General features: G+C 47.0%; 2 protein-coding genes across 6 annotated transcripts in view; one reads left to right on the top strand and one right to left on the bottom strand.

Moving 5' to 3' along the window:
• Dennd2a (DENN domain containing 2A) overlaps positions 1–1,806 on the bottom strand; it is a 104,297-nt gene extending 102,491 nt beyond the window's left edge. For 3 of the 4 annotated variants that reach the window (XM_076832573.2, XM_076832581.2, XM_076832591.2), the window contains exons 1-2: positions 1,319–1,485; positions 945–1,219 (exon numbers count right to left, since the gene is read on the bottom strand). The gene's annotated coding sequence lies outside the window, so the exon portion shown is untranslated. Of the gene's footprint in view, positions 1–944; positions 1,220–1,318; positions 1,486–1,725 lie in introns of those variants that run through there. The other variant, XM_077109169.1, reaches the window with a different exon arrangement.
• Positions 758–15,015, top strand: Adck2 (aarF domain containing kinase 2). Of its 2 annotated transcripts, XM_076832624.2 has the most exons (8): positions 758–2,274; positions 3,446–3,592; positions 6,498–6,626; positions 7,560–7,655; positions 9,534–9,785; positions 12,218–12,346; positions 13,002–13,055; positions 14,260–15,015. In XM_076832624.2, exons 1-8 carry the CDS (start codon positions 1,363–1,365, stop codon positions 14,398–14,400), a joined length of 1,860 nt encoding a protein of 619 aa, XP_076688739.2. In that variant the 5' UTR covers positions 758–1,362; the 3' UTR covers positions 14,401–15,015. The 2 variants fall into 2 exon arrangements, with proteins under 2 accessions (XP_076688739.2, XP_076688746.1); XM_076832631.2 differs by lacking the exons at positions 6,498–6,626; positions 7,560–7,655.
• The last annotated feature ends 2,447 nt before the right edge of the window (positions 15,016–17,462 follow it).

The following is a 17,462-nucleotide window of genomic DNA, read 5'->3' as shown; positions in this document are numbered from 1 at the left end:
CTTGTCACACTTTGAAATTGCACATTTGGGACCTTTCCTTAAGTGATTAGCCTCTGAATGCTGGACATAAGTATCCACTACCTCAAGAGGAGGGCAATACCTGGCTCAATACATATTATTGAGATTCAACATGAATGTCAAAGAGGATTTGTTGAGCTCAAATATTTGAGAAAGTATTAGTTGCATGAATGAACATGGCCTTCTTGGAGCCACCCCTCCATGTCCAAATGCCATCACCAAATCACTGCAGTCTGGCACTCCCAACCATCCAAGACACCTCCCACCTTCCTACCCCGGACCCCACTCCCCACCCCCAGGGTCTAGCAAGGTTGAAAAGCAGACCTGTGCTCAGAACCTGCCTTCAATTCGTGATGAAAGAGAAGAAGCTGTCAGAGGAGAGAGTCACAGGAGAAGTTGGGGAAGGTGCTTCTGTTTTGCGTTAAATTTCTTTCTGGAAGCTGGGTGTGGTGGCGCAGTCCCATAATCCCAGAGACTGGGGAAGCTGATGTGGGAGGATCCCAAGTTCCCGGTCATTGGGTTTAATCCCCAGTACCGCAAAAATAAATAAATAAAATTTCATTAATAATAACAAGAGCTGCAGCAATAGTAATAATTCTGTTTCTGAGACTCAGGAAACCTCCGCCCGTGTTCGCGCTGCGTCCACTTTAAGGGGCGGCTCCGGGGCGGGGCGGCAGGGCTGCTGGAGCTCCCGGAAGCCCTGGGCCGCGGCACCCTTCCCGCCCGGGCGCCCAGGCCCTGGTCCCCCTTCAGCTCGCTCCCCTGCCCACCGCCCTGCGTGCCTCTGCTCCCTGCGGCATCCCTCGCTCTCCTGAGCCGGTCCTCTCCGCATACCCTCCCGGCCCGGCTCTCGGCGCCCCGCGCTCTGCACCCCGCCTGGCCCTCGGCGCCCCGCCCCTGTTCCCCGCCCCTCCCGGGCTCCGCACCTCCGCGATCTCGCGGCCGGCCCCAGCCTGTGGTGATCCTGCGTCCGCCCCGCCCGCGGTCCCCTCTGCAGGTCCCTTGCGGCCCCGGGCCTGACCGTCCGTCTGTCTGTCCCGGCTCCCGCCGCTCTACAATCGCTTCATCTCGGGCAGCCCCCACTGGGTGCCGGGGGTCGGACGTCGGCCGGTCTCGGGCCTTAGGCCTAGGCGAGGAGCCTGGTGTGGAGCGTGGCCGCTTGGGCAGCCCCTCGGGCGGCCTGGGGGTGGCGTGGGTGGCCCTGCGGGGGCAGGACAAGGAGCAGGGCTGAGCTTGGGCTGCTCCCCGGAGGCGGGGTCGCAGCATCGCCGCACCACGGACTCCTCTCTGCCTTACTCACAGCGTCCCCATAGATGACCGACTAGGCTGTGGGCCTTGGGGAAGATGGTGACCCCCTGGCGCATCTCTGTTAGGTTCTGTTGGTCCCATCTAAGGTGTTTTGAGCTCCGAAAGGAATTTGGTCTTCTCCGACCCTTGGGGTGTTATCGCAATACCAGATTCTGTTGGCTTCTCCTGGGCACTTTGCCAAAACTCATCTCAGCCTACGGGGACGTTGGTGAGGGGCCCGTTGACAGCTTGTGTCAGCGAAGGGCTCACTGGAGTGACTTGGCTGAAAATGGGCCAGTGGAGAGGGTCTCCCAAGCTGGCCCGCTCAGCTCTGTCTTCCTGCATCTCCGTATCTGGCTTCGGGCTGGTGCTCTCTTGGCAAAATTCTTTCCCCTCCTCCTCCTCTACCCTCTCACTTACCTGGCTCCCAGGCTTTCCACACTCTGGCTCCACCTACTTCTGAAAGCCACAGAGACCTCGGGCCCAACATATATTAAACTGGGTCAGTGGGCCAGCACTCGGCGCGATCTCTTTTCCGAGGCTTTCTGTGCCCTGTTCTCCAAGCTGCATGTCCGAGTTACTCCTCACCCTTGGACCCATACGGAACAGTTCCTCCGGCAGGCGTTTGGGGAGGACTGGGGGAATGTCTTGTCTTTTGAGACCCAGGAACCTGTGGGTTCAGGCTGCGTGGCCCAGGTGTACAAAGCGTTCGCCAGCACTGCCTTCCTGGAGAAGGATCAGAGACTTGGTCAGGCCGCCTGCCTGCAACTTTCCTCAGGAGCTAGGGCAGTTGGTGGCCTCAGGGAGCTCTTAGGACACCTTGAGAAGGAGCAGAAGTCTCCAGGAAATCTTGCTGACCAGTCATTTCTAGAAAAGCTGCTTCTGCCTAAAGCTGAACTGGTTGGATCAAATGCAGTCGTGTCTCAGGCCTCTGGCCACCCGGATCACCTCATACCAGTGGCAGTGAAAGTAAGTGCTCTGAAAGTAAGTGCTTCACTGAGCTCTCCCAATTTAGAAACATGCCTTCATGCAAGTCGCCCCCACATTTTATCCATTCACAGGTTAAGTATCCCTTACCCTAAATGCTTGGGGCCAGAAGTGCTTTGGATGTTTTTTTAATTTTTAAATATCTGCATATTCAAAATGTTTATAGCAGCAAAATTCATAATAGCCAAACTATGGAACTAGTCTAGGTATCCATCAGTGGATGAATGGATAGAGAAAATGTGCGCTATATACACAATGGAGTTTTATTCAGCCATAAGGAAAAATGAAATTATATCATTTGCAGGAAAATGGATGAAACTAAAGACAGATGTGTTAAGCAAAATAGTCAAACTCAGAAGGTCAAAGATGGTATGTTTTCTCTCATATGCAGAAGCTAGAGAGGAAAAAGGAAAAAGAAAAGTGTGGCAGGGGAAGCTCATGAAAATCAAAGAGAGATCAGTAGAGGAAAGAGACCAGAAGGTGGGAGACACAGAGGGAGGGGGGAGTGATTTGGCCAAATTATATAGTATTGTGTGCATGAATGAATATGTAACTACAAATCTCATTTTATTATGTATAACTATAATGTACCAATAAAAATGTGGAAAAAAACCCAAATGAGATATCTTGGGAATGGGACCTAAGTCTAATTATGAAATTCATTTATGTTTCATATTGCCTTATACATAGAGCCTGAAGGTAATTTTACATAGTATTTTTAGTGTACCAGGGTTATGACTTCCACTCATTACATGAGGTCAAGTGTGTAACTTTCCACTTGTGGCATCATATTGCTGCTTAAAAAGTTTTGGATCTTAGAGCATTTTGGGTATTGGGTTTTTGGATTGGGGATGCTCAACCTTTGTTTCTTTTAGCTTAACCAATATTTGAATACCTGTAATGTGCAAACTATTTTATTTCTGGACTTTACAAGCAATGGTACAAATAGTCTGATGGAGGAAAATTAGGAGGATTTGGAGTTTGCTACCTCTGGGATGAAGGAACCACCATCCTGGGGCATAGTGGGGATTGGGGCCACTTCTTTGCTCTGTGAAGAAGCCATTTGGCTCTTTTTAAGGTGGGACCCTGCACTGGCTAGGTAAATGTGTCCTCCTGATTCCTCCTCCTGTCTCACTATTCCTCTTTCTGGCAGGTATTGCACCCTGGCCTGCTCGCTCAGGTGCATATAGACCTGCTGCTGATGAAGATTGGGAGTCGAGTCCTTGGACTTCTGCCAGGAATCAAGTGGCTTAGCTTGCCTGAGATTGTGGAGGAATTTGAGAAGCTTATGGTTCAACAGGTGAATTCTTCCCTCAATTGTAAATAACAGCTAACATTGTTCTTGCCATTAGCAGCTGCTTAGGGAATTCTGAATGAATAATTTCCCAGTATGTGGTGAGCATGATATATTTAGTATGGGTAACACTAGCTGACAAAACAAAGAACACCCAAATCTCAGAGGGTTCATGCAACAAGGCTATTTCTTGCTTTTATACAATTAAACTGGGGGAAAATAGGGTGCTGTTCCATAGTTATTCAGGGATCAAATTTCCTCCCAAGCTTTGCATTACCATCTTCAGCATGTTTCAGGGGAAATGGGAGGCCTTGGCGGATCATGGAAGAGATTTTGTAACTAGGCCTGGAAGTGGGGAAATCACTTCTTCCCAGTATAGATCAGGGCTTTGATCTCATGGAATTGTGGGGAACTTAGGAAATAATGTTCCTTTGTGACTGGGAGAAAATTGAAATGAATCTGAAGGAATATCTAGCATTAGCTCTGTTACCATCAGAGACTGAACTCCAGAGTGAGAAGAATAATTAGTCAAGTTGCACTTTTGTCTTTTTTGACTTTGTTTCCAGGGATTGGTGAGAAGATAAGGATTTCTTCCCTGTTCAGGACTCTTGGGACATTTTTATAAACCAGACTTCATAAAAACACCATGGGGCTAGTCTGAGTCCAGTAGACATCTGCATCCAATCTGATGGTGCAGGATTTGGTAGGTTTTCAGAAGAGTAATTAGCCAAGTTGCACTTTTGTCTTTTTTGACTTTGTTTCCAGGGATTGGTGAGAAGATAAGGATTTCTAAGTATATATAGTATAACAAATATATACTAAGTCTTCCTTTGTATCGTCTGATTTAAGATTTTAAGTCCCAGGGATTCATGTTAGTCCATTTGGGCTGTTATGATATGGGGAGCTTAAAAGCAACAACAGTTTATTTCTCACAGTTCTGGAGGCCAAGTTCAAAATCAAGGTGCTGGCAGATTCAGTGTCTGGTGTCTTTTAGCTTTCTGGCTCATAGGTGGTGCCTTTCCACTGTATTTTTGCATGGTGGAAGGGGGTGAGGGTTTCTCTCAGGCCTCTTTTATAAGTAGACTAAACCATTCAGAAGGGCTTCATCTCCAAGACCTACTACCTACTCACCTCTCAAAACCCCCTGATACCATCACCTTGGGGGTTGATGGCACTGGATCACCTTAGGTATGGAGGGAGGGGAGATGGTATGGTCTAGTGATTGATAGGTGACTGAGAACAAAAGGACTGGACAAAGTAAATTCAGTTTAGCCATAGTGTTCAAAGGTCTCTGGGTCTCCACAGAGTGATGTCCAGATGTAGTTGAATTTGACAGTCTGGAGGCTGGTATTCTTGTCTGGCCCTGAGAACAGGATGCTGTCATCATGGGAGCTGCTTGGGGCATGTCCAGGCAGCATGGTAGCCAGATGTTAGGAGACATGGGCACTGATCTGGCCAAGATGGACAGTTAGAAAGGCAAAGGGGGCCCACAAAGAGGGAAGGGCAGTGACTGGAAGAAGAGAAGTTTGGAAGGAATGGGCATCAGTAGCACCACAGTGGAGCCCAGAGAGGATTATTAAGATAAAAATGGGAGCCAGCTGGGTATGGTGGCCCATATCTATAATCCCAGCAGCTCTGGAGGCTGAGGCAGAGAATTGCAAGTTTGAAGCCAGGCTCAGCAACTTAATGAAAGCAACACAGTGAAATCCTATCTCAAAATAAAACCTAAAAAGTGTTGGGGAGCTGGGTGCCATGGTGCTCACCTGTAATCTCAGTAGCTTGGGAGACTGAGGCAGGAGGATCGCAAGTTCAAAGCCAGTCTTGACAACTTAGCAAGGCACTCAGCAACTCAGCAAGACTCTGTCTCTAAAATATAAAAAAGGGCTGGGGATGTGGCTCAGTGGTTCAGCACCCTTGGGTGGTTCAATCCCTGATTCGAAAAACAGGGGGTGGGTGGGTATGGTTTGTGCATGCCTATAATACCAGCTACTTGGGAGGTTGAGGCTGGAGGATGGCAAATTTGAGGGCAGCCTCAGCAAATTAGTGAGGCCCTAAACAATATGGAAACCCTCTCTCAAAATAAAAAGGGCTGAGATAAATAGCACCTTTGGGTTCAATCCCTAGTATCCTCCCCCAAAAAGATAAAAATGGGAGGCTGGTAATTCCAGTGACTCAGGAGGCTGAGGCAGGAAGAGCCTAAGTTTAAGGCCAGCTTCGGCAACTTAGTGAAACCATGTCTCAAACTAAAAATTAAAAAGAACTGGGGGTATAGCTTAAAGGCAAGGCACCACTGGGTTCAGTCCCCAGTATTGTTAAAAAAAAAAAAAAAGTGGGGCTAGTCCTTTGAGTCTGGCAAACACAAGCCACTGGAGTTCAGTGGTGGCAGTGTTATTGCAGTGGATAGAGGGCAGGGCTGACCTTCAGATGGAAGACTTGGGCTGCGTGGAGGTAGCCCCAATAGAAAGAGGGCTGTAGGACTGGCCAGTTGAATGTCACTAGACTGCCCGAGAGGGCAGTGAAGCCAAACTCTTGGGAGATGGGGCAGGGGATCCATTGGCTGGTGTAAAGGGGATGGGTGGGCAGGAAGGTGATAACACAGAAGCAGAGTGGCTCAAATCCTTCTGGGGTATCTGCTGTCTGCAGCAGCTTAGAGTTCATGTGGAGATTTGGGACTTCTGGGCAGCTAGGGAAAATTATTTTTTGAAGTGAAGCTGAGGATCAAACCCAGGCCAGGGCCTGTGTATGCCAGCCAAGCACTCTACCAACTGAGCTATGCCCCAGCTCTTCCTGGGGAGTTGTGCAAGAAAAGCTGGTAGAAAAGGCAGGGTGAGTCTCATGGCTTGCCCCTCTCTGGCATTTCACATGTGACTGTTGCATGCTCAGACTAGCCCTTTTCTCTCTATTTCTCTAGATTGACCTACGTTATGAAGCTAGGAATCTAGAACATTTCCAGCGTAACTTCCGGGATGTGACATCTGTCAAATTTCCCACCCCTCTGCGTCCCTTCGTCACTAGGGATGTGTTGGTGGAAACATATGAAGTGAGACTCTGTGGTGCCTTTCACTCCAGCAGCTGGCTGCCCCTGTGAAGACTTTAGTTGGGAGAGGGTGTGATCCTTGCCTGTAAAATCAGGAGGAGCTGGGAGATCGACAGGAGGGGAGGCAGTGGCGAGTTGGCTGAGAACTTGCCCACAGCCTCAGACTTCTTAGATTTAAAAACCTACCATATTATTTGCTGGTGACCTAGAAAGTACAGCAAGAGTTCCTGCCCCACAAGGTCGTCTCTGGAGAGAGTGACACATTGAGTGCAAACCATTCACCATGCAGAAGGTGCTCTGTGTCATCATTTGCCTTAACTCTCCTCTGGTCCTGCTTCCTCTGTAAAGATGGTAATATGAGATCCAGGGTCTGAGGGGAACCATCCACTGTTCCTAGCTGTGTGACCTGAGCAAGGCACATGAACTCTGGACTTTTATTCTTTTATTTAATTAGGGATAACAAGATCTATCTCAATAGTTGTTTTGACCATGAATTAAACAAAGCCATCTAAAATGCTTATTTATCAGTTCCCCATTCTTCTGGCTTCCCTTTCTTTCCCCTTTTCCCAGTTGAGGTCCCAGAGCTCCTTTGTGGCTCTATTGGCCGATCCTTGACTGGAAGCTAGCTTTCTCCATACTTGGTTCTATCTTTTTCCAGTGCACCAAACATCTCTTCCCTATCAGTGGCACAGCTGATGGGTTTCCTTTCCAATAAATCTGAAACTTGTCCTTTGAAAAGTGTCAGAAGAGAAATGTAAGCAGGTTAAAATTAACGTGTGGATGACGGATTCCAAAGGGATCTGAGAAAGATCAGACTGTTTGGGTCCACCCCTGTCAGTGAGAGGCAGCACTAATGTGGCATGTGGGGGCGGAGCAGCAGGAATCGGGTAGGCTGGCTAGGGTAAAAAACTATTTTCTCTTGGGGCTTTCTCCAAGGAGAGCGTGCCTGTGTCCAGTTACCAGCAGGCAGGAATTCCCATTGATTTGAAGAGGAAGATTGCGCAGCTGGGGATCAACATGCTCCTGAAGATGGTGAGTTCTTGAACTGGCTTGGGTGCTCAGGCCCAGCGCAGTGGTCAAATTGGTATCAGAGATGCTGGGTCTCTGCTCAGCATCTGGGAAGGAGGGTGGGCCAAGTAGGGAGCCACATGTTGAGGAAGTGTACTCTGGAAGGTAGCTGAGCCCACCAAATGCTCATAGGAACCCCAGCTTCTGCTGAGCACTCTCTCTCTAGTGTGCATCTGTGTACTGTGGAAACTGTGGTGAGCAAGACCTGCCTAGGTTGCCTAGAGTTCAGACAAAGAGCCTCGATAGTAAATTTTTTTTGGGGGGGGGGGTTCTGGAAACTGAACCCAGGGTTTCTTGCATGCTAGGTAAGCTCTCCACCACTATTCTAAACCCCCAGTCCTTTTATCTTATTTTGAGACAGGACCAAGTTGTCTGGGCTGATCTTAAATTTGCAATTCTGCCTCAACCTCATGAGTAGCTGGGATTATGGGTGTATGCCACCACATGTGGCTGTATAAAAAAAAATTTTTCCCCCGTAATATTGGGGATTGAACTTTGCTCTACCACTGAGCTATATCCTCACTCATTTTTCTTTTTTATTTTAAGACAGAGTCTCCCTGAATTGCTGAGGCTGTCCTCAAATTTGTGATCCTCTTGCTTTAGCCTCCTAAATTGCTGGGATTACAGGTGTTTGCCACCCTGCCTGGCTTGTATGAACTTTTTTTTTGGTAGTGCTAGGGATTGAAGAACCCAGGTCTCATTCATGCTAGGCAAGCATGCTACCACTGATTATATACCTAATTCCCCAGGCCCTTATTTATTTATCTGTCTACACATTTATTTATTTTTGGTACTGGGGATTAAACCCAGAGATGCTTTACCACTGAGCAACATCCCTAGCCCTTTTTATTTTTTTTATTTTAGGGCAGGATCTCATTAAGTTGTTAGGACCTCATTTAGTTGCTAATACTGGCCTTGAACTTGCAATCCTCCTGCCTCAGTCTCCTGAGTTGCTGGGATTACAGGTGTGTGCAATTGTGCCTAGTCCTCAACCATATTTATTTTATTTTGTAGTTGTCAGTGGACCTTTATTTTATTTATTTATATGCAGTGCTGAGAATTGAACCCAGTGCCTTACACATGCTAGGCAAGCGCTCTACCACTGAGCCACAACCCCAGTCCTCTCAGCCCCATTTTTTTTTTAAAAGAGAGAGTGAGAGGAGAGAGAGAGAGAGAGAGAGAGAGAGAGAGAGAATTTTTTGATATTTATTTTTTAGTTACCAGCGGACACAACATCTTTGTTTGTACGTGGTGCTGAGAATCGAACCCGGGCTGCACGCATGCCAGGCGAGCGCGCTACCATTTGAGCCACATCCCCAGCCCTCAGCCCCATTTTTAAAGAAATATAGTTCTATGAATTTTAGGAACATAGAGCTTTGAGAGAAACAATGAATAATAATAATAACAATAATAATAATTATTATTATTATTTAATTTTTTTTTAGTTGTAGTTGGAGACAATATCTTTATTTATTTTTATGTGGTGCTGAGGATCAAACCCAGGGCCTTGCACATGCTAGGTAAGCGCTCTATCGCTAAGCCACAATCCCAGCCCAGAATAATTATTTTTTAATTAGAACATCAGTGAATCAAGTCACAATGTAAAAATAAAAATAAGTCTTTTGAAAGGTAGTCTGGTCTGCTTTACTTTGAAAATAAATTTTTCTCTTGAAAACTTTGACTTAGCTTGTCCCTGCACACATTCTGAACTGATGACATCCCCAGGCTTTGTGAAACAGGACACCTCTTTACTATGTCACCCTGAAGCCTTTTCTTCATGTAACTTGGTGGTGCTGGGTGGTAAGGGTTGACTCAGCCTTGAATGGTGTCATCTCTTTCCAGATATTTGTAGATAACTTCGTGCATGCAGACCTTCATCCTGGGAACATCCTGGTCCAGGGTGCTGATGGACCTTCCTTGAGCCACGAGGCACAGCTGCAGCAGGTGGATGTCTGTGACACATTGGTGGTGGCCATGGTGCCAGCCTTGGGCCCCCTGCGCTTGGTGCTGCTGGATGCTGGCATTGTGGCTGAGCTGCAGGCTGCAGATCTGAGAAATTTCCGGGCAGTTTTCCTGGCTGTGGTCATGGGGCAGGTGAGATCTGCTGGGGTGGGATCTGGGATCTTTCAGGCTCTGAGGAGCTGTGTCTATCTTAATGCAGGGCTCCTCAATGTACTTATTCTTCTAAGTGCCCTTGTTTGCCAGGGTGCTGCCGCTAGACATAGTGGAGTGGAAAGGAGCAGATGACCCTAAGCTGTGTTATGGGTCTTCATTACCGGCACCCAGGTCAGGCCAGTTCTGAGCAGTTTATGGTTGGTAACCATGGTGTTATGGCAAGATTGCAATAAATCACCAAGTCAATTTTGGAGCAGGAGGTGGAATTTATTCACCAGCTGTCTAGCCTAGAGGTTGGCTGCAAGTCTGTACTCTTTGACCCCCTTTAGGGATTATTGCAAGTCTTTCATAGTTCAAAACCACAAATAAATCATAGCTGTTGCTATGATTTGAAACAACAAAGATATGGGCTGGAGTTGTGGCTCAGTGGTAGAGCACTTGCCTCGCAAAATAAAGATATTAAAAAAATAAAAAATAAATAAAACCACAAAGATCATGAGATCTAGAATCATAAGCAGAAGGGGAAGTGGGTCAAAACAACCTTAGTTGAGTACAATTAAAAAATGGTTACTAATGTCTAGACAAACATTCTCTGACATTTTATATGGTTAGGGTACATTGCATAAGTACAGTATATACAAATTGCCATTTAGTGTTGCCAAATATGTTATGCTAAGCAACTGTTGGCAGGATTTTCCCAAGGGAGAAGCATTTCTTACATGACATGGAGTCTCAAAGTAAAATGGATTCTGCTTGATCATTGCCCATATAGCCTGGCCTATAACATTTGGAAGGAATTTCTCCTTTTCAAACACTTTGTATTCTAGTAGTTTCTCTTCCTTCTTCAGCAAATGCACAGGTGGGCAGTAGGAACATCAGGCTCTTGACCAAATAATGGCTGTCCCGGTCTGTGCCATTGGGTACAAGACAGCCAGTTGGGAGAAGCCACCTTATAGAGAACATACCTTCCATGTGGGTCAAGACACACTGGGATCTTTGGTGTGGGGAATGTGAGTTGTTTGTCAGCCTTTCCCTATGACTCAGAGGGGCTCCAAGGGTTGGGAATTATTACTAGAGAAGAGGCATTCAGGAACTTACTGTTGAATCCACGTCAAGGGTGAGTGTGAAGACATTCTCCGGCTGTCTGTTGAAGAATTCTCTTTTTCCCTCGGTGAAAGAGAACTGGTTTAAAAAGAATAAAATAAAAAAAGCAATTGGGCACAGTAGCTCACACCTGGAATCCCAGTGACTTGGGAGGCTGAGGCAGGAGGACTGCAAGTTCTGGGTCAGCCTCAGTAAGTTAGGGAGATCCTTCTCAAAAAATGAAAAGACCTGAGGATGTGGTACAGTTCCTTTGAGATCAATCCTTGGCATCCCCTCTCCTGTCAAAAAGATGCAAAATTAAGTTGAGTTGCTGCCTAGCAGGGTTCTGAGGAGAACAACCGAGAGTGGAGGCTGAAATCACTTTGAAAGTGTGACCTGAGGTGCAGTAAAGGTGGGGCCAGGGTAGTCTTCTGTACAGATTTGGGTGAAGGACAAATGTCTCTCAGCCCAAGGAGGAAGAGCAGCATTCCTGGAGCTGTGCTGTGGGAGGTGATGGGCATTCTTCATGATCACTGGGGATGGGCTAAATGTCCCAAGAGACTGTGGGGGTTTTGATCAGCATGGTCCCAAGGGAGCAGGGAGAAGGCCCAGGAGCTGGGGCAGACAAGGGGAGGCAGCTCTATTTGGGCAGGAAGAATCCATTAAGAGAGCCTGACTGCTCCAGTGCAGCAGGAAGGACCTCGTGGCTCAGTGCTGGGCCACATGGTTGGCAGCAGAGAATAAGCAGCAATCTCAGTGGAACAAGTCTTGGACACTCACCACTTGAAAGTCAATATTTGGCAGATGAGAGTTGGTAGGAAGGGATCAGCTTTATTCAAGGACTGGCTCTGAAGGAGAAAGAGGGGCTACCATCCTCCAAGCTCCATCTTGGGAATGTGGTTCAGGGTGCAAAAGGTTTTTACATGGAGGAAAAGAGAAGTCAGGCAGAAAGACTATGTGCTGAGCAGGGTCTTCCTCACCTAGGGTGTGCGTCTCTTCTTTCTTCATTCCAGGGGAATGGATCCCAACCTCCTGGGGAAAAGGGTGGACTACAGGGATTTAGGAGAGGTAACAACCTTGCAGAAGGGCAGAGGGAGGGATTCTGCCCTCCCTTCTAAACCAGCTGCCCTATTACAGCAGGACTTAGGTTCTGGCCCCATGTATGCCCCATGTGGCCCAGGAAGGCAAAGAAGAGTGTGTAAACGTTTGCCTTGACTGTGCCAAGCAGGGCCTGCTGCCTAGCAGAGGCTTTGAAAGACTGTGGCCAGTTCCCAGGTCTAGGTTTGTATACTCTACCAGGCTGCTTTTCTTTTCTTTTGCATCTTTAGGGTCATAAAGTGGCTGAACTCATCCTTCATCACGCCCGGGCCAGTGAGTGCAGGGATGTGGAGGAGTTCAAGGCTGAGATGGCTGCACTGGTGACCCAGGCCAGGAAGAATACCATCACTCTGGAGAAGGTGGGCAGGTCCAGTGGGTGCTCATTGCTCTTATCTATGGACAGAACCAGTCCCAGGTCTAGGGAAGGCTTCTTTGCTGGCAGAACGAATATGTCTATCTAGGCAGGAAAAGACAATAGAACTTTTCCTCTCCCCATTCTTCCAGGAGGCACAAGGAGGCCCACTGCAATCTCTGACTCCTTGGCTTGGGTACTCCAGGTGGCCACTGTGGCAGAGATCCCTCCTTTATGGGGTGTGGTTGTTCCAGAGATTGCTGAGCTTGCAGGGAGGGAGTTTCCCAAGGATATGACCAGAGCCTACCCTGTATATTACACACATTCCTAAAAACCTGCCTGTGTCCTCCCCAAGGTCATGAGCAGGAGCAGATCAGCACAAGAAATGGCCAGTAGCACTTTGTTGATGTCATTTCAGTTGTGATTTTTGTGTGTGCATTGAGGGATGGCTTGGCTGGCCTCCAAAGCTTGTCCTGAAGGCACCTGTGACGAGGTGGGGATCATGGGGTGGTGTCCTTCCTGGAGTGTGTTGGATAGTCCTATTCCTGCCCACTGGTGTGAGAGAGTGAGCATGGTGGGAAGAGGGTTGGGATGGGGTCCTGGAAGGGGGAGAAGTGGTTCTGGAGTTCTCTGCGTCTGTACTGGCTCCTTCTCTTTTCCAGCTTCACGTTTCCAGCCTTCTCTCCAGTGTCTTTAAGTTGCTGATGGCTCACAAGGTGAGGCCCAGTCTGAGGGGACATCACTGGGGAAGCCAGGGTGGGCAGGGCTCTTTGGAGAGCACTTTCACCACCATCCATTTGCAAGGAGAAGCGCTTCATGTCTCCTCCGGCGGGCTCAGCAGGGCCTTTCCTTCAACACAGGGTTAGTCTGTATCTGTCACATCTGTGCCTCAGTCTAAGTATCTGTGATATTTAGATGTAGAAAAGCGAGTTTAACAATAACGGCCCAACTCAGGCATTCCATGCTTCTCCCTCCTTGTTACCGTACTTCCCCCCCAGCTGGGTCTGTCCTCCCTCAGAATCTTGGACCTAACAGAGACCAAACTCCAACTGTGAAGGAGACTTTGTTTTTTGCCAAGAAAAGGAGAAGCTAGAGATAGACTCACAAATCAACTTCTCCACTTGTTGAGATGCAGGAGGTTACAGCTATTGGGTTAAAAAAAAAAAAAGAGAGGGAAGGATAGGCTAAAAAAGGGAAGGAATATTCATGTGTTTTCTGAGATCAGGGAGAGGTGTTTCTGGCAATTGGGGCACCACCTCTTTTTCCTCCTTTCATGGTTCTCTCTGGTTGTAGTCATGGCAGTTGTCAGTTGTCATGGTGCTAGATGTGTGTCATTTAGCATGAACTTCCAGGTTACGTGGGGTCACTCTGGAAGCCACCTTAGATCCAGATAGTTTTCGCTAGTCCACCTAAAGAGGGACTCTGGCCTTCAGGCAGTCTGCCATCAAAGGTAAACAAGATTAAAAAGCTGGGGACATAGCCCTTTGGTAGAGTGCTTTCCTCACATGCTCAAGGTCCTGGGTTTAATCCCCAGAACTCCAAAAAACCCAAAACTAGTAACAAACGAACACCCCCTGCCAAGATTAGGGTGGGTGACACCTTGGCTCACATTAACGAGGCTTGGAATTCATCTGAGTCACACTTAGTTCTTTCCTGAGTGGGGTAAAGCTCTACCCAGGAAGCAGGTGCTTCTTGTCCTGATGCCCTAGTGGACTGACTGGACCTGTCCGGCTGCTCTGATTCCTGGGAGCAGGGAGGCAGGATTGAGGAGTGATGGGGTGTTGGGAAGAATGTTAGATAGATGGTAAAAGTCATATGGGCTAGGTACAAGAGTGACTGAGGGGGGACAATAACATGATTATCCAGGATACCCATCTTTATCAGGCGGTTTCAGGAAGAACTGCTATTTTTCTGTTTCAGGTAAAGCTTGAGAGCAACTTTGCCTCAATTGTGTTTGCCATTATGGTGTTGGAGGGGCTTGGCCGCTCACTGGACCCCAAGCTGGACATCCTGGAGGCAGCAAAGCCCTTCCTTCTCAAAGGGCCAGCATCCTGTTCCTGACCATGGCAATGGGCAGGCAGTGAAGGCTGCTCCCAAGGGCCTCTCCACTGGCAGCTGGAACTTTAAAAATTGGGGTGTGTGGAGGGCACACCACTGCTTTCCCTGTGACTTGGTTTTGGGGTCTATTTAGAAAGTTTTGGGTTATTTGGGGAGTCAAGGGAGGGAAGGGTCCATTCAGTTGTGGAAGCGGGGCCTTGTGCCAGGAATACTATTTTAGGAATAATGGTCAGCAGAGAAGGACAAATATGCTCAGTTATTTTGTTTTCCTGTTTTTTTTTTTTTCTTTCCTTTTCTTTTCTTAACCTTCTATAGTCCCTGGTCAGGTGGGTCCTGCTGATATGTAGGTTAGAAAATGCCCTAAAAGCCCTGCCTGTGGTGCATGCCTGTAATCCAACAACTTAGGAGGCAGAGATAGGAGGATTCTAATTCAAGGCCAGCCTCAGCAACTTGGCAAGGCCTTAAGCAACTTAGGAGATCCTGTCTCAAAATAAAAAATAAAAAGGGCTGAGGATGTGGCTCAGTTTTAGAGCACCTCTGTGTTCAATTCTTAGTCCAAAAAAAAAAAAAAAAGTGATAAAAATCCTATAGCCTCAATACTTTTTTTTTTTTTTTTTTTTTTTTGATCACATAATCTTTTTTTGTGTGTGGTTCTGGGGATTGAACCCAGTGCCTTGTGCATGCAAGGCAAACAGTCTACCAACTGAGCTATATCCCTAGCCCTGATAATATAATCTTATTGGTAAAAATTTGAAAGTACTCCATGCATACACACACACAAACACACACAAAAAATTTATAAATTTTATATACACCTTAAGTTCTCTACCACTGAGCTACATCCCCAGTCTCCCAGTCCATTGCTAAACTTTTTTCTTTTTATAAGGTAAAACAAAACAATGGGGCTGGAGACATAGCTAAGTAAGTGGTAGAGTGCTGGTCTAGCATCCAGTGCCCTGGGTTCCATCCCTAGCACCACACAAAAAATTAATGTGGCTGACAACTAGGGACAGGAGCCAAAACACCTTGCCATTTTTCCTTCTCTTTTTTTGTGGTTCTAGGGATTGAACCTAGGGCTTTATACATGTTCGGCTAGCATTCTACCATGGAGCATATCCCCAGCCAGTTTATTTTTAAATTTTGAGACAGGGTCTTGCTAAGTTGCTTAGAGCCTCACTAAGCTGCTGAGGCTGGCTTTGAATTTGCAATCCTCCTGCCTCAGCCTCCTAGCTGCTGGGATTACAGGCATGTGTCACGGCACCCAGTCCTGCCATTTTCTTTCTTTCTTTTTTAAAAAAACATTCATTTTTTATTTGTAGTTGAACATAATACCTTTATTTTGTTCATTTATTTTTATGTGGTGCTGAAAATTGAACCCAAGGCCTTGCACATGCTAGGCAAGTGCACTACCGCTGAGCTACCACCTCAGCCCTGCCTTTTTCTTAATAGTTCCTGGCTTGGGCATTCTTGTTGAGTCTGAGGTTGCTCTGCAGTGGTGTTTTGCCCCTCTCCATGTGTGAAGGTTACTTTTGGTTCATCTCCATATATAGTTACCATAACTAGTATGTCCTCTTCACCAAGGTTTTAAAGTCTGCAGTAGCACCCAATTTCACTCAAAGTGAAGTAAGAGGTGGCAGTTACTGCATGCTCCTCTGCACTGTTTCCTCCCATGGGCTGTCCTCTCAGAGCCAGTATGACGTGGTCAGTTGACATGAATGATGAAGTCTGGGGTCAGCCTGTAGAGAGGATGTTAGTAAAGCTTATGTAATTGTTTAGGCTTTTTTCTTTTTTTCTGGTACCAGGGATTGAACTCAGGGGCACTGGTCCACGGAGCCACATCCTGAGCCCTATTTTGTATTTTATTTATAGACAGAGTCTCACTAAGTTGCTTAGCACCTCATTTTTGCCAAAGCTGGCTTTTTTTTTTTTAAGAGAGAGAGAGAATATGAATTTTTTTAGTATTTATTTTTTAGTTTTCTGCGGACATAACATTTTTTTTTAAAAGAGAGAGAGGAGAGAGAGAGAGAGAGAGAGAGAGAGAATTTTTTAATATTTATTTTTTTTAGTTATCGGCGGACACAACATCTTTGTTTGTACATGGTGCTGAGAATCGAACCTGGGCCACACGCATGCCAGGCGAGCGCGCTACCACTTGAGCCACATCCCCAGCCCCAACATTTTTGTTTGTATGTGGTGTTGAGGATCGAATCCGGGCTGCATGCATGCCAGGCGAGCGTGCTACTGCTTGAGCCACATTCCCAGCCCCAAAAGCTGGCTTTTAAAAATTTATTTAACTTATAGACAGGGTCTCACTGAGTTGCTTTGCACTTCACTGTCATTGAAGCTGGCTTTGAACTTGCAAAACTCCTGTCTCAGCCTCTGAGCCACTGGGATTATGGCATGCACTACTGTGCCCAGCTCTTTACACTTAAATAGCATTTAAGTGTATTTTATCCCTGTACCCCACCAGAGTATGTTGCTCACCTTGGAGACAGCGGGTAGAAAGTCTGCTTCTGCTCTAAGTTCTGCTCTGAATGCAGGACTGCATCCCTCCATGTTTTCCTTCACCAAGATACATTTCCTCATTTCTCTCTTGTAGGGAACAAGTAGTTTATTAGGACAGAAATTCCCTTGGTGCCTCTTTTCCCAGAGGGGTACATGCTATTTGTTTCCCAAGTTTTGAGGTGGACAGGCAGTGAGAAGTCAGGGTGGTACCAGGCTGGGGAGGGGCACAGCCTGACACATGGCCCCTTGTGCCAAGTACACATTCACTTACTCCTGTGGGTGAGAGGAGGTCACAAATAGAGCAGGCATCTCTCCGAGCCTCCCTTTCCTTAACCCAGTGGATTTTTTGTTGTTGTGGTCTTGGTACTAGGAACTGAACCCATGGTGCTTTACCACCTAGCTACATCCCTGGTCGTTTTCTTTCTTTCTTTCTTTTTTTGAGACAGGATCTTATTAAGTTGCTAAGGCTGGCTTGAATTTGTGATCTTCCTGACTCACCCTCCTGAGTCACTAGTTATAGGTGTATGCCACCATGCCTGGCTATATCAGTGGATTTAATC

This window comes from Callospermophilus lateralis, chromosome 1, assembly GCF_048772815.1.
Source record: "Callospermophilus lateralis isolate mCalLat2 chromosome 1, mCalLat2.hap1, whole genome shotgun sequence".
Classification (NCBI taxonomy): Eukaryota; Metazoa; Chordata; class Mammalia; order Rodentia; family Sciuridae; genus Callospermophilus; species Callospermophilus lateralis.
The sequence above is the reverse complement of the archived record's forward strand: the minus strand, read 5'-3'. Positions and strand labels throughout refer to the sequence as shown.

Excerpts from the sequence above, each read along its gene's own strand:
- Adck2 (XM_076832624.2), top strand. The coding sequence starts at position 1,363 with ATGGTGACCCCCTGGCGCATCTCTGTTAGGTTCTGTTGGTCCCATCTA. Across the intron at positions 12,347-13,001 it reads ATACCATCACTCTGGAGAAG|CTTCACGTTTCCAGCCTTCT; the intron begins GTGGGCAGGTCC and ends TCTCTTTTCCAG. Across the intron at positions 13,056-14,259 it reads AGTTGCTGATGGCTCACAAG|GTAAAGCTTGAGAGCAACTT; the intron begins GTGAGGCCCAGT and ends TTTCTGTTTCAG.